Source organism: Eutrigla gurnardus (assembly GCF_963514095.1).
Source record: "Eutrigla gurnardus genome assembly, chromosome: 16".
NCBI lineage: Eukaryota > Metazoa > Chordata > Actinopteri > Perciformes > Triglidae > Eutrigla > Eutrigla gurnardus.
The window spans coordinates 13,675,054-13,690,471 of NC_139927.1; the positions used below are offsets into that span (position 1 = coordinate 13,675,054).

The following is a 15,418-nucleotide window of genomic DNA, read 5'->3' on the forward strand; positions in this document are numbered from 1 at the left end:
GAGTGTCGCTGGTAGGCTGAAGAACACATGAAAGGTCCCCAACAGACGCCACACTTGGATAAGTTGGATACGTTGAGTGAGCTCACAGGTCTGCTCTTCTAAGATCCAAGGAGTTTTAGGGTATTTGTCGTTTTTATTTACGAGCTTAGTTTGGATTTGAGAACAGAATAACGATGGGTTAAAGGTCATGGACGGTCCTGGAAAAGATTGTTAAGAATTAATCATGGGTGTTTTTAAGTACATAGAGTTCTTAACATTAAACAATCATACACCGACACATTCGGCATACTTTGTTAAATGAAAACAAATGTAATTCCTTTAAAATAATGGATTGAAAAATGTGTATTTCAAAACCCTAGTTAGAGTTCAGGAATAACATTAGAGCCAGCGGAGGTTTGTGTGTGTAATTAATGTGTCTTTATGTTTGTGGCCGTGGAATGAACACATAATAGAGTCGGTGTAAATTCTGTCCAGAAAATACTCTTCCCCTCTACGGATACAAACATCCTTGTCAACTAAATTGTCTCTGTCTCCCTTTACTTCCACTCCACCTCTGACAGCCTAACAAAGGCCAGCAGCTTCACGCCGAGGCCCAACAAAAGACACAAAACCCAGTCAGGGGTCCTCGCTGAGGAAAAAGGACACGAGGAGGGAAAAAATGGCAGAAAAGAGCTGGAGGATAAATGGTTGGAGTTAACAAAGTAGAGCTAAACACAGGAGGGCTGAAAGTTACTCAGACTAAACTCTTTGCACCTTACTGTTAATGTACTTTGAATGATATCATTTAACTTTTACAAACAGAATTAGATAACAGCCGTTGCATCAGATTAGCTGTTGCTATAGCAGCTGAAATAAAGAAACCAGTTATATTGCAGCGGGTTTCTATTTTCAAAGAAAAGTGCAGCAAATGCACTGAAAAGAAATGGCATATTTTCTCAACTTGAACAGATAAAAAATGGAAATGGTCAAGAATGCAGCGTTACAGTATTCCTCTTGACTGTATGGTGTTGAGCCCCCTGAAATCTGGAAAGGACCCCACCTTGAGAATAAGCGATTAATGCATGCCGACAGACCCCAGCTCCTTCCATAATAACCCACCCTCCCTCACGTCATCCCATATGGTCCTGTCTGAGACGTAAGCACAGCTTTTTTCCCCCCCTGGTGGTGGGGGTAGCTTGGATGTGCATGTCTGCATCTCCAGCTCATCCACAGGACCGTCCATCTGTCTGTGAGGGGGGGGCGGCTCGACCTACTGTCTGTACATTAGAAGCCATGTATTCCTGACAGCTGCAGAGCACGACAAACACAACAGCAGGTGGATGGATCTGCAGTGGAGCTATTGTTTAATTACAGGCTCCGCAGTTAAAGGCTTTCAGTCCATAATGATGCCTTTTAATGTAGGGTGGCTTTGCTGTGAAAGCGGCCTGTACGAAAGACACACACACTTATATTTTTTTTCCCATCATGGTCTCCATATTTGCTTTTAGTTAGGGTCTTCTGGAAAGTGCATGAATGAACAAACAAAAAACACATGTAAGTGGGCAGCTAAATTGGTGACGGCCGTTGCCTCACCTGGCTTCGATCTGGTGGAAGAGGTTGTGCCACCGCTGGTTCACCTCCTGCAGCGAGTCGTGGACCTGCGTCTTCTTGGCTTCGTCACTGGCTAACAGGAGCTGCTCACCCAGCTGCTTCAGATGGCTTTTATTCTCACTGAACAAGTTGATTTCCTCCATGCAGTCCTGTGGAAACATGACATGCATTATGTGACCTCATGTCCCGAAGAAAATCTAAAAAAAACAGGCAAAACCTCACAAACTTCATCCATTAAAGATGAAATTAAACTCTCTGGATTCTTGTACTTGTGTTTTATACTAAAACAATTAGATCTTATATGGAGATTGTATTTCCCCAGTAGTGTTATTATGTATTTTATCATTATTATTATTATTTTAACATGCTTATTTGGTCCATCTTTCATCACTTTAGAGCAAAGGACATCAAGAGACATGAGAGCATCTCAGTTGTGAGATCATCTTTTACAGTTTGGCTTTACGTATCCAGCAAAACAAACATATTACCAAAATAAAATAAAAGTAAGTTGAAATAGGGAAGACTGCATCCATGAATCCAAAACACACTGCAGTGGTTTCCATTGCCCGGTGCAGTCGGTTATCACCAGGAATAGCCATCTTTGGCTATCCAGATAATTAAAAGGAACTATCAAGTGCCACTAATTTTCACAGCTCATCTAACAACCCAAAACAGCAGTCTTGCAGAGTTCAAACCAATTATTATCATGTTGAGTGAATGAGCATGCTTCATCTTGAGAGAGGAAGGTACAAAAGGCCAAAGGTTGCCGGTGAACAAAGGGCAGCGCTGCCATCCCATTCCAGGCCACCATCTGTTGTAAACATGTTTTTCATGTGTGGAGTTTTACCTACACAAGTGGTTACCATCCACCAGATTAAAGACTGTGTTATGTATGAAGAAAAGTATGCAAGAAATTCATTTCAAAATACCGGTCACTCTAACTGATATAATGCCGATATAATGAATAGGAACACCTGTTCTTCCACATGATAGGAAGATATCGATATTCGTTAGATCTCGTACCTTTTTCAGTTTCTCCACCATTTCCTCAATGCTCAGATCTCCGCCGTGGCACACCTTGTTCTCCATCCTAGTCAGCCAATCGCAGAACTCTTTGTTCTTGTCGTTGAAGATGGTCCAGGCGTTGAGACGGTCTGCGATTTCTTGTCGCCGCAGAGATACCTGCGAAGGGTGTTAAAAGTGGCATTTAGCAACTTTGTGCTTGTTGCGGCAGGGAGGCGAATGTCAGGGTTAGTATCAGATAATGATCATTTGTGATTTCATCTTGAACACATAGGTGTGTTTATATATTCAAATCTACCCGGTGCAATTCCAAGAGCTATTAAAACACCTTACTTTTAAGAAATACACACCTTTATAATGCGCTAAGTGTACATCTACTGAGCCTTCACATACAAGTTGAAGCTTTAAATGCAGCAGATCAGTATTCAGGGACAAAGCAAAGGTTACCTGTGCATCATCCACAGCAAGAACTAGACATGATTTAAAGTCTTTAAACAAACCATAAATCTGACAGCATGTCCTTGCCAAATTTACTTCAGACTCGCAAGGAACAACTGCATGTAAAAAAGGTTTTAAATGTCTGACATGTGCACAAACTAATTTTGACAAATGTCAATCCAGCCTGTAACAGGGTTGTTATGACGCTCCCTGGTGTGTATCCATGATACTCTGACCTCATTGAACAACACATTTTTTTAGATCTGTGTGCAAAGGACACACATAACCCTGTATATTACTAAAGAAAAGTACTGTTCAATACAAGAGATGACACGGTACAGAAGTGAATAAAAAACAGCCAAATGAACTGAATATTAAGTGTTTTCTTATATTACCATGTGCCATGTAATCTCTTCTAGACTCAGTGATCAACTGAAATCCCTGAAGGGACTCTGGTTGTTTCATAAAATTAACAAGGTCCATTTTCCTAATGACATGGCTTAATGCCATGAAAACCACCCATTGCATAGCTGAGGAGGGGGCTGATGATCTTTTTGAGGTTAAAGGGCTTAGCGAAACCCACGAGGAATGTTTGCACCAGCTATATTTTACTGTTCAGTGGCATTTATTTGATTTAAATGAGGCCCTGCTTTGGTTTTAATGTACTAAGACCGCTGGGCCCTCTGGACTCTGGAGAATTTAGGGTGCATTGTGCACCCCGAGAGGACTTTGTGCTTCCCCTGGAACAAAAGAGCCTGTCCCCTGAATCCCTTTAGCCCAGCCAGGCCATCTGCTCAGCGGACCCATTCCAGTGGCTTCCCCCACCTACAACCTGTTAACTATACAGAAGAAACGGTCGTGGCTCAGACCCATGCCCCGCAGCCATGTCAGGAATTAATAGGGATGAACATTCTAGAGTGTGATCTAACAGCTGAAAATGTCTGTGCTTTGTCAAATAACGAGGCTTAAACAGGCAATGCCTTAAAAGAAGCTGGTGAAGTATGAAACAACAATGATTTAACCTTTTCCATTTCATACACAGTAGCTGGATGGTCTTTACTTGAATACATCCAATGACTTTTAGGGAAATTATGTGTTTTATGTGTCAGGTTTGTTTTGCTATACAAATAGTTAAGCAGTCAGGATGCGCAGCCACCAGTTTTACAGAGACATTTACATCAACATCAACAGGAAACATACTGGCTGCTGTTGCTGCATCTGTGGATCCCAGTAGCTGCTGCCAAGGCAGGAGCAGGTGGAGGCAGCCAGCTCTAACTGGGGGACCCAATTAGCATGGCTGCAAATGATCGCATAACCCTAATAACAGACCTGAGCATGTCATAACCGTTGGCTTCTCAAGAACAAGAGCCTGTTTGTGCTGAAGCCAAAATAATTAACTGTAGGAATTTGAGCCAGCGTCTATATAGTGGAGCTACTTTCACCCAATAATGCAGTTACAGAAAATCGCAGCCTGTTTCAGTTTCATGGGATTGTTCTGTAAGAACACCGCCTCCGAACCAGGAGCCAATTACAACCTGAGCAGCTGTCAACGGACTTTTTCAAAACGTTTGAACTGCAAAACTGCAAAAGGCTTCACTTTTCTTTGTATGCTGAAACAAGCAGAAATAGCTCCATTTGAAGGTGACCAAATCCAGACCTGTCACATCCAGCACGCATCTTATTGAAACTAATGGGCTTTTTTTTTTTTTTTTGGCACTTTTGAAGTAGAAATGTTAGATTAAAATGAGACAAGCTGCTCTGGTATTAACAAGGGGACAAGATGTAGTTTTCCCTCCATGAATCGGCACATGCTCTTTTCTCAAACAAATGAGTGAGTGTGTGTGTGTGTGTGTGTGTGTGTGTGTGTGTGTTCAGCCCCAGTGGTGCAGAGGCTTTGTGCTGCTGGTCAGCCCTTGCAAGACACTGCTGGTAGAAACTTTTTTCCTCCTTTTCTCCCACTCTTTCCCACCCAATCCTTCCTTTCCACCTGCACCATCTACACTCTCTCATTTCCTCTCCTCTCTCCCTCCATTCATTCTGGTCAGTTCTCACCTTCATACACAGTTCTTCCCATTGACCGTGCAGTTGCTCCAGCTGCTGCTCCAACAGAGCCGAATCGCCGGCCGCGATGTACTGGGACAAGTCCGTCTTCATGGTGGCCAATTCCCCTAATCCACTGGTCAAACGCTGCAGCGAGAGGTCTGCCTCCTGCATAACACACACACATACACACAGACAGCCAGTCAGACAGCCATGTAGAAGCTGTGTGCACACACTTCTACACCTCTTTTTCGCTTTGACCATCCAGATTAAAGGGCTGTTGATGGGACAGGGGGAGGGGAGAGGGGAGTAGAAAGGGGGAGGGGTGTGAAAGCATGGAGCTAGGGGAAAGGGGGGTAAACCCAGTGGAGGCGCTCTGGTGGGATGGGGGGCGGCTACTGATGAAGTCGAGGGGTGGGGGAACTTTGGCCAGTTCTCTGACAAGCTGACCTGTTAGATTCATGCTGCTGATTTACTGGGACTTGAGTGGCAACTTTATGCATTGATCTCACACACATTGTACAATGATAAACCAGCTAGCATACTGTCAGTTTTGTGCATTGTACAACATGTATTAGTCATTGTAAAAATATGTTTTTATTTATTTTAAACGACTTTCCTTGTTTCAATAGGAGGCAAAGTTGGTAAAACATCAGTACAATAAAAATATTTTACTATTAGATTCCTCACATTATTTGGAATAATGCTAACACTCTATTACAAATGTAATTTTTTGTAATTACCTGAATGTGTGTCTCGCCCTCAGAGTCCTGCGGTCTCTCAGGCACTTTCAGCAAAGTGTTCAGCTCATCCAATTCAGACATGATAATGGTTATCCGGTCCTGACACTGAGACCAATTCTTAATAAACAGCAGAACATAGGAGGAGGAGATCTCAGGAGTCAGTTTAACAAATATCTGGCATGTTATGATCAATAGCCTGTAATGTTTGACCACAAAGGCCTGGGCTGCTATGAAAACTGTACAGTATGTGTTGGGGAAATGCCTTTTGATAATCACACCTCAAAAGATCAATCACAGCAGAGGTAACACACTTTAAAAAAGTTCTATTATAAGAAAATACAATGACTTTGACGAAAGGAAGAGAAACAAATTAGTTTATTTTTAGCTTCCTAAAAATGTATTTTAAAACTCTCTGTTCACAAATATAAATCTTTCAGATGCAAGGATGCTTAGAGAATCACTAATTGTGAACCAACACTGCTTTACTTAAAACATTTAGTGACTGAAATCAAAATATGAGTTCAATAAATCCAAACCTTAAACAGAACAAAAGTGTTGATCAATGATCAAGTTGGTCTCTTCCTTGTCCGTTCTACTTTGTACGTTAACGCTTCTCTCGGTGTGATGTTTGACGTGTTGCTCAGAGGGATTTCCCGTCCCCGGCTGGATCCTGTTTAGCTTAAAGGGGTTAACACAACTTTCCCTGACCTCGCTGGGCCCGGGCACCAAAACATCCCGATACTGTATTTAACACAGTTCAGCTATAGAAGCTAGGCAGCCCTTCTGTTATTCAGTCAGTGATCAGTCAGAGCTTGAAGTCAACAGGGGCCAGGGGTTGATGTCTTCCCGTACAAATGATGAGTGCTGCTTGGCACAGTGGTGGAATGCAGGAGACAGACTGGTAACCAGACGTCCCTGGATGTGGATCATGGCTGGATTTGAGCTTCTCTTTGATCCCCCTTGGCTGGAGGTTTGTGCCATTGCGAAACACCAGGTTGTGTGTGTGTGTGTGTGTGTTGGGGGAGGATCAGGTCCTGGATATGGGTCATGAAAAGCGGACCCCTCCTACTCTCTTGTTAATACTGTAACACAAGCTTTTCTTTTGGATTTTGTAGGTCGGAAAGACCTAACTGGAACTATGACATAGTATGTTCGACCTCGTTTCCATGCTTTTGACGAGACGGTGACGAGATGCCACTGACTTAATTAGACAGCAACAGTGACTATCAAACATGCATCATTGTCAGTAAAAGACACGCATGCATTTTTTATGTTGGGCTAGCAGATTAGCTCTCAGCTCAACTCAACATCCTAGTGTTGGCCTTTGATGGAAATATGGCTGTTACCTGAACCGTTGTGCTGACCAGGTCTCCCCTCTCCAGCAGCGAGGTGGTTCGTTCCCAGGCCTCCTGCATGGCCCGGAGCTCCGACTGCAGTTGGCTCTGACATTCGGACTCCATCATGGTTTCAGATAAATGTCTGCCAGCCTCCAGCGTCTGGGTGTATATGGTGGAGTGCAGACCCAGAGCGTCTTTTACACACTGGAGAGACAGTGTTTATTGTTTAGCATTTTCAAATGTTACAGTCAGCTTAGAATGTTACGATTGTATCACTAAAATATATATGTTTTAATCCAAGAAGCTGTACACTCTGAGCGGCATCCATCTCTACTAACTTGGTGATCATCCACGCAGCTTCCTTGTTGATGCAGTGTAAACAGAGCAGGTTCAGCAGGGGACAGCAGAGGGTCGATGTCCCTCAGCAGCTTCCACAAACGTTTCGCTCCATGACGGTAGAATCTCCACCGGCCTAGCTGTTCTTGTGTCGAGGACCTGCGCTGGCCAGCCAACACCACCGAGTTGAACCAGCTCTCCCTCATACAGATCACTTGATCCACGAGTTCAGATCTGTGAAGAAGCAACACAAGAGGTTCGGCTTTGTTATATTTTGGAGAAAAACTAAAGCACTTGCTGGAAACTGTTAACAAATGTCTGCAAAAGTCTTGAAATCTATCTGATGAATGTAATGTACAAGTCAATGGTCCCTATAGATGGACACTTTCCTTGTAAAAAAATAAATAAATCAACACAAAACATGAAAAGCTACAAATGGGTCCATCACAGTCCCTTCACAGGCAATTGCTTAATCGACACAAAATCATCAGGATTTTAGGACAGCCTTGAGTAGCAATGCCAGCGAGGGCAAGAGAAGAAACTTTCCTTCAGCTCCTTTTAAAAAAAATAAGAGCTTTCCACAGAAATGATTTAAGGAAGCTTTGCGGAAAGAGACATCTAAATGTTCCAGGACAGGAAACATCTGCAGACACTGCATTTTGTTTTGTGTCCCAATGTGTGTGATGCTTGCAAGCAAAGAAAGGAACCCATCTCAACACCTCAAATCTAATTCTTTATGAAGGTGTCAGGATCTTTAATAACTTAGACAACTACCAGATTCTTTCTGGCATGGCACCCAGACAGACCTGAATATGTTTCTCTCTTTCTTTTTTTAAATAATCCTGCCACATTTTTAAATACTTGTGCTAATTTTGTTCCAAATACCAAAAGTGATTTGATGAATTAAACCATTTTAATGACTCCACCAAAGTATTCAGGTCCAACATCCCATACTAACTAGATTACTTTATGGTGATCAAGATTTTAAAATTCAGTGAATATGCCTGCAAACTATCATTATCAGTTTAAGCTGCTTTTTTCATGGTTTTCCTATTGGTTGGTTGCTGAAATTCAAGCGTGGCTCGATTTATGAGCCTGCCAATGCAGACAAACTTTGAACCTTGACGGCCAAATCGGGGAGAGTAGGAGTAAGAAACTGACGTTAAAAAATGGCTTCTTCAACATGCACTCATTGAGCCATTCGATAACTTCAATATGGTGCAAAACACCTGCTGTTCTAAAGCAAACTTCTGAATCGGAAGAATGCTATGATTCCCTGTGAATTTATTAACTTCATTCCAGTCCTGAAAGGAGACAAAGATAAGGCAAAGAAGCAGGGGAATTAGGGCTTGAAGGAGAAAGATAACCCATTGCTGTGCATGCAGTATTTTGTACTTAATGAGCTTTAAGTTCCAATTTCTGTTTATAAAAATGACAATGTCTTGTAAGACTACCATCACTTACTTTTTCTCTTCTGTGTCTGTTTCCATGGACTCCACTACATGACAGAGAAGACTCTGCACAAGTTGGTGTCCAATAATTATTTCAGCCTCAAGCCTCTATCGAAGAAAAAAAGAAAGTATATTTATACGAGTAATTTTGCATCAAAATAACATTTATTATAGCACTCAAGCTTCAGACTGTCACAGTGATACATTTAGAGTGGATGCCAAATATGTGTTTCTGCTGATGACTGCTCAGTAATTCAGCACCCAAGCCTTAATTACTTCATATTTCATTGTCAACATGTTTGTCATTTAATAACACGTGGGCAGAATACAGATGAGTGGTTTATCTAGAGGAGGGGAGGGAAAGCCTTTAAGAACCAACAAACCAAAAAGAAAGAAGTTAAGAAATCTGAAAAATGTGAAGCGATGAAGTATGGTGAAGACCTGATGGACAGTCAGCATGTCCTGGACGCTGGAGAAACTTTGAGGGATATTAGGCATCGATTCTGCCTCAAGCTTCTTCTGGATAGCCATCAGGTTGTTACATTTCTCCTGGAAGTTCTGGGAACGTTGAAGCTCAGCCTGCAGCTCTCTGGGAAAAGAAAATATAACCACAGTTAGAAGACAACTGGAATCTTCTTTCAAATTGTTCACATCTTCGCAAAACGTTTTCTGAACCTTTAAATAGCAACAATGGAATTATACACAACCTAATTGCACACATTTTGAACAGAAGATTTTCACCTGTTCATGTCAGATGTGTGAGTCATGCTTTCAGTCCATTGCCTGCAGAGAACGAACAATCTCTCCATCTCATGGTTGTTAAGGGTCACACAACCACTCATCTCCCTGACGTCAACTAGTGATGGAAACAGCTCACAGAGCTCCAAGAAAACCTGCTACACAACCAGGGAATCACAAACAAACATCACATTTTCAGTTCACTGTTGATAAGACATTCTGAGCCTTAGAAAACGTATGTAGTACAACATAATTAGAGTTAATATTAAAGGATTTTGTCACTCCTATTATTATACTTTGCACCACTCTCTCTTGTCACTAATGGTTCCAAAAAACAAGATGAACAAAATGGCAAACTCAAGGCTTCAATATGGCAGTCCACAAACCATGGGTGACGCTAAGTCTTCTACTACCATGTTTGATACTTGTGAAAACCTAAAAATATGTGTATCCTAAGTGATGCATATCACAGCTCTCACACCCTTCAGACCCAACCGGATTCTGACCAACCTTAATAGAGTCTGTGTCATTCAACTTGCTCTTCAGTTTATGTTGTGTATTCTGTGTCTTCTTTTCAAGGGCCTCCAGCAGAGTACGAAATACTTCATGTTGCTCCAAATCTTCCTGTACACACAGAGAAATGTAAACATGTTAAAATGAATGTGAATTTGTGAAATTTGAACATTAAGCAGCAGTCTTACATTAAACCTCAGGCAGCATTTCACACAATCTCCCTAATGATAAATACCCATCTACCGAGGATCAGTGATATTAGTGACAAGAGGTGCCATACTCCTAAACCGTCTGGAAAACTGGGTGGACTTTCTCGCACAGTATTAAAATGGTTTGAATCCTTCTCGAAGGAGAGAGACTACTTTGTGTCTGTGGATAATTTTGCATCTGAACAGGCAAAAATTACAGGTGGAGTTCCCCAAGGCTCCATTCTGGGGCCTCTTTTGTTCAATATCTACATGCTTCCACTGGCTCGGATCATGAAATACAACAAATATGTTACCATAACTACACAGACGAGTTTACATAACAATATTACCAGGGGACTATAGTTCAGCACTGAATAGATGCATTGAGCAAACCAATGATTGGATGGAGCAGAATTTTCTCCAATTAAACAGTTTTTTTTTTTTGAGCCAAGGAAGAATGGTCAAAAGTTAGCACCCAGCTTCAAACGGTAATGCTAAAAACCACAAACCAAGCCAGAAACTTAGGTGTAGTCATGGACTCAACTTCAACAGCCACATTAAAGCAGTTATGAAGTCAGCCTACTATCACCTAAAGAAAATATATCAAGAATTAAATGACTTATGACTCAGCAGGATTTGGAAAAACTTGTCCATGCATTTATCTTCAGCAGGCTCGACTACTGTAACAGAGTCTTTAGGTCTCCCTAAAAAGTAGATCAGACAGCTGCAGTTAATTCAGAACGCTGCTGCTCGAGTCCTCACTAAGACCAAAAAAGTGGATCATATTACTCCGGTTCTCAGATCTTTACACTGGCTTCCTGTCTGTCAAAGAATTGATTTCAAAATACTACTGTTGGTTTACAAAGCACCGAATGGTAAAGGGCCAAAATACATTTCTGATCTTCTGCTAGCTACGAACCATCCAGACCTCTCAGATCGTCTGGGACAGGTCTGCTCTGTGTCCAAGTTCAATGAATGAACTTCTTATACTGCATTGTAATTTCGATTCCTTTGATATTCTTGCTTTTATTTATAAAAAAAAATGTTTTTCTCCAATGCTTTTAATGTTTTATGTAAAGCACTTTGAATTGCCCTGTTGTTGAAAGGTGCTATACAAATAAAATTGCCTTGCCTTAAAGACAGAACCCACCCAGCTACAGCTTGTTTACCCTGCTGCTGTCTGTCAAGCGATACATAAGTATCAGCTTCCGCACCACCAGACTTCAGACAGCTTCTTCCCAACTGTGAGACTCCTACATTCATCCTCCACCCTCCCACCATATAATATAGCTATTGTTTTTTTGTGTTTTTCTTAGCAAAATGGGAGTACTAAATGGCATTTAATTGCACAACCCTGTTGTCTTGAACTGTGACAGGAATGGCACAGTTAGAACCAATATTTCAACTACTGTTGTAAAATAAAGGTCATATTTGTCATATTACTTCCTCACCTGAAGACTTCTCTTTTTCGCCGACATTGCCTGGCTCAGCAGCAGGACGTCGCGAGACAGCAGTCTAGTCTCTGACTGGAGTAAAGTTGCAGCCAGTGGTTCAAGTCGTCTGAGGAGAGGCTTGGAAGCCACAAGCACTTCTCCCTCACTGCTTTCCAAATTCTCAACAGCATCCTGCAACTTCTGGTATTGAGAGAAACAACAACAAGATAAATAGTGGAATTGAGTTGGATGGGATTTTCATCCATAGGCCTGTTTACTATTTGTCCTGGGATCTCTTTCATTTGGCCTTTTTGGCTTTATTCAGAGAGGACAGCGTGGGATAGAACAGCGAGGCAGTGAGGACTTTACCGACTGAGCTATCCTACGCCTCCCTGTCCTGTGATATGTAATTACTTTAGTATTTCCTGTTTTCCACCTTTTTTCCAACTATTTTTTATCATTGCCCATTAAAAAACTTTAGACCATAACATCAAAGCCGCTTTTTATCTTCTTGGAAATCTGGTTCGGTATTCTGAAATAAACCTTTTAACGTGCTATTGAAGAACAAAATTACATGAATGGAGGCTCTAATGCATGTTTTGTTGTATGACGGTGCAAAACAACGTGACGCAGCATCTGAACTACGCAGGTAGTAGACCGTCGCTGATATTTCTGCCCATAAGTGAATACTTTCTGTTTCTTTCTTTTCTTTGATTAGCAGACCACTCTGAGTAACAGATTTAATGATATTATGAAAGTAATTACAGGATGTGTCAGTTCTAAAAAAAAATGGCGTAACTGACTGAAAAACAAGCATCTCTAATAAGCATGAAATCAAAAACGAATTGAAATTCAAACAATGCCAGAAATGAGTTTCAATTCAACTGCTAATCTTCATATCATCAGTGGAATGAGTAAAATTGGATGCATCCTATCATATGAGTTATATACATGATTCATATTAACAATTTGCTAAAACTCACCTCCAATGAGAGAAACGTGTCCTGCTTAGGTGAAGGTCTCGACAGCTCCTCCCACTGATGCCACAGTGTTTGCAGCTGAAGGGAGCATCGATCAAAGTGGTGAACGTACTCCTGCCAGAGGGAAAGTGTCTCTCCACTCCTCATGTGCTCATCCTTTAGCTCCTGCACCACAGCCTTCCACCTGAACACAGGGCATCAATACTCTGTAACTAAAAATATAATGCTCGTTTCTGATGCCTTCGAAGAGTCCCAAACACAACAAAATAATAAGAAAAGAGAAAGTACAAGCAGTGAATATACTGGCAATATACTGGTCCAAGCACTGGTCCTCTCCCGCCTTGACTACTGCAACTCTCTCCTGGCCGGACTCCCGGCCTCCGCGATTAAACCATTGCAGCGTATCCAGAACACTGCAGCACGCCTTGTCTTCAATCTACCCAAATTCTCCCATGTGACCCCCCTCCTCCGTGACCTCCACTGGCTCCCTGTTGCAGCAGCACGCATCCAATTCAAGATGATGGCACTGGCCTTCAGGGCCATCAATGGAACGGCACCCATCTACCTTCAAACACTGGTCAAACCTCATGCCCCGAAGCGAGCACTTCGCTCCTCTACTTCAGCTGGCCGGCTGGTACCACCATCGCTGAAATCAAACAAATGTCGCTCAGCAAAGTCCAGACTCTTCTCTGTTCTGGCGCCTCAGTGGTGGAACGAACTCCCGACTAATGTCAGGACAGCTGAGTCATTTGCCATCTTCCAAAAAAGACTCACCTGTTCAGACTTCACCTCGACTCTACATAGCATGACCCACTAACAACAGCCCCCCCCCCCAAAAAAAGAACTTCCATGTCCTTACCTATAGCACTTCATAGCACTGTTGTTCTTAAGGTATGTTTGCTGAACAGCTACTACTTTACTCAGATGAAGACCTAACACTCTATTTTTTAGCTCTTACTTTATCGGCAATGATATGTTGTAGTTTGCGTCTGCTAAATGCCCTAAATGTAAATGTATTGCCTCTAAGATAATATTACTCTCCTGATTCTGATGTACCCATTTATAGAGGAAACACCTGCTTACATGAGTAATGAAAATATAATAGATATTTTATATAAATGGAAACATATTTATGTTTCATTGCTATCATCTAAAAACCATGCATCTTCAAAGATTCAACTTTTCATAAGCAAACAGTCCTGTTTTTAACTATTCGATGATGCATATTTCAGATAATCCAATGGGTTTTTAATGTTTTTTTTATTAAACTTAAAACGAGGGACTATGTATTGTAGTCCATGAAAATCACTTAAACAATGTGTTAATCTGATCGAGCTCACAACATTTGAAGATGCATGTTTTTCACTAGATAGAGAATTTCAGATGTTTGTCTTCATTAATCCACAGATTGTTTTGGTCATTGCAGGCCACTGACCGTTTTCGCTCTCCTATCATTTGATCATCCAGTGCCTGTGCTGTTCCACGATGAAGAGTCTTCACAAGACTGTCATAGGATTCACCCAGGGACGTCCAAAGCTCTTCTCCTTCTCTGTTCTTCCCCTGGAGTTGCTGTGCACAAGAATCCCCTTTTAAAAATTCACTTCTCGGGTGAATTTACTTTTCCAAAATCTAAGAATAGTGACTAACAATACAGAGGTCTTGACGTCTGGGAACGCCCACACCTTCACTGAATCAGTAAAAACTAAATGGAGGGGCTTTTAACTTTAGCTTTTCAGAGTAATAAAAAAACATGTGATTTCTTCTTGCAGCTGTAAAGCCATTATGTGTCATGATGGTCGGTGAGTCTGCTCACCTCGAGGAGGTCCTTGTGTCCTTCTGCCTGCATCAGTGAGTACAGAGGCTGATGCTGCAGAGCACAGCGCACCCTGGTGGTGTGCAGGGAAACCTCCCTCAGAGCGCTCTCAAAACAACCCCACTCCTCCACATTCTGTTGTAGAGCTGGTCGCAGAGCTTCTATCTGTAAATGACCACAAAGGAAGACAGCATGATGTCTGGTGCAGTACTCCTGATAGTTAGGAGGATTTACTTCATATTTTAAGATAATATAGTTATGCTTAAAGCAGAATTATAACGGACTGGAAAACCAAAACAATGAGCGAAATAGATACTCAAACGCTTTGCATGTAATTTATCATTACCAGCAAACCCTTGCACATTACATGCAGATCTTTGAGCCATTGTTCATCTAAAATGAATGATATGCGTATGCGATATGGTTATATACAGTAAATGCTATACAAGCATGGATCAACAGGTCTTGTCTTTTTTTTTGGTCTTGGATGGTTCTGGATTTTCTCAATTTAAAAATCAAGGAGGCATGTTTAAATATATGCATCTTAAATATGTTGGTGAATAACTTTCTCTAATTGCTGTAACAGATTTATTTTTACCTGTAGATTTAGATCCACACACGCATGAGAAACACACTCTGTCCGGCCAGAGAAGAACATATCACAAGGGTGATCCTCCTCCTTTTCATGTACTTGTGTGGCTTTCAGCTCCTGCAAAGCTGCAGCCACTTCCGTCACTCTGCTCACAACAGCCTGGAAGAACACAAGAACAGTCTCAATATCTGAGACAGCAGCAG

General features: G+C 41.7%; 1 protein-coding gene across 6 annotated transcripts in view; it reads right to left on the bottom strand.

Moving 5' to 3' along the window:
• Positions 1–15,418, bottom strand: part of syne2a (spectrin repeat containing, nuclear envelope 2a) — a 69,998-nt gene that overhangs the window by 8,577 nt on the left and 46,003 nt on the right. For 5 of the 6 annotated variants that reach the window (XM_084031287.1, XM_084031283.1, XM_084031285.1 and 2 more), the window contains 15 exons: positions 15,222–15,374; positions 14,624–14,788; positions 14,246–14,379; positions 12,814–12,994; positions 11,849–12,031; positions 10,207–10,320; positions 9,700–9,854; positions 9,400–9,547; positions 8,972–9,066; positions 7,510–7,741; positions 7,181–7,375; positions 5,835–5,951; positions 5,104–5,259; positions 2,614–2,772; positions 1,573–1,739 (listed from right to left, as the gene is read on the bottom strand). In XM_084031287.1, coding sequence (XP_083887413.1) covers positions 1,573–1,739; positions 2,614–2,772; positions 5,104–5,259; positions 5,835–5,951; positions 7,181–7,375; positions 7,510–7,741; positions 8,972–9,066; positions 9,400–9,547; positions 9,700–9,854; positions 10,207–10,320; positions 11,849–12,031; positions 12,814–12,994; positions 14,246–14,379; positions 14,624–14,788; positions 15,222–15,374 — 2,354 coding nt within the window. The remainder of the gene's footprint in view (positions 1–1,572; positions 1,740–2,613; positions 2,773–5,103; positions 5,260–5,834; positions 5,952–7,180; positions 7,376–7,509; positions 7,742–8,971; positions 9,067–9,399; positions 9,548–9,699; positions 9,855–10,206; positions 10,321–11,848; positions 12,032–12,813; positions 12,995–14,245; positions 14,380–14,623; positions 14,789–15,221; positions 15,375–15,418) is intronic. The other variant, XM_084031284.1, reaches the window with a different exon arrangement.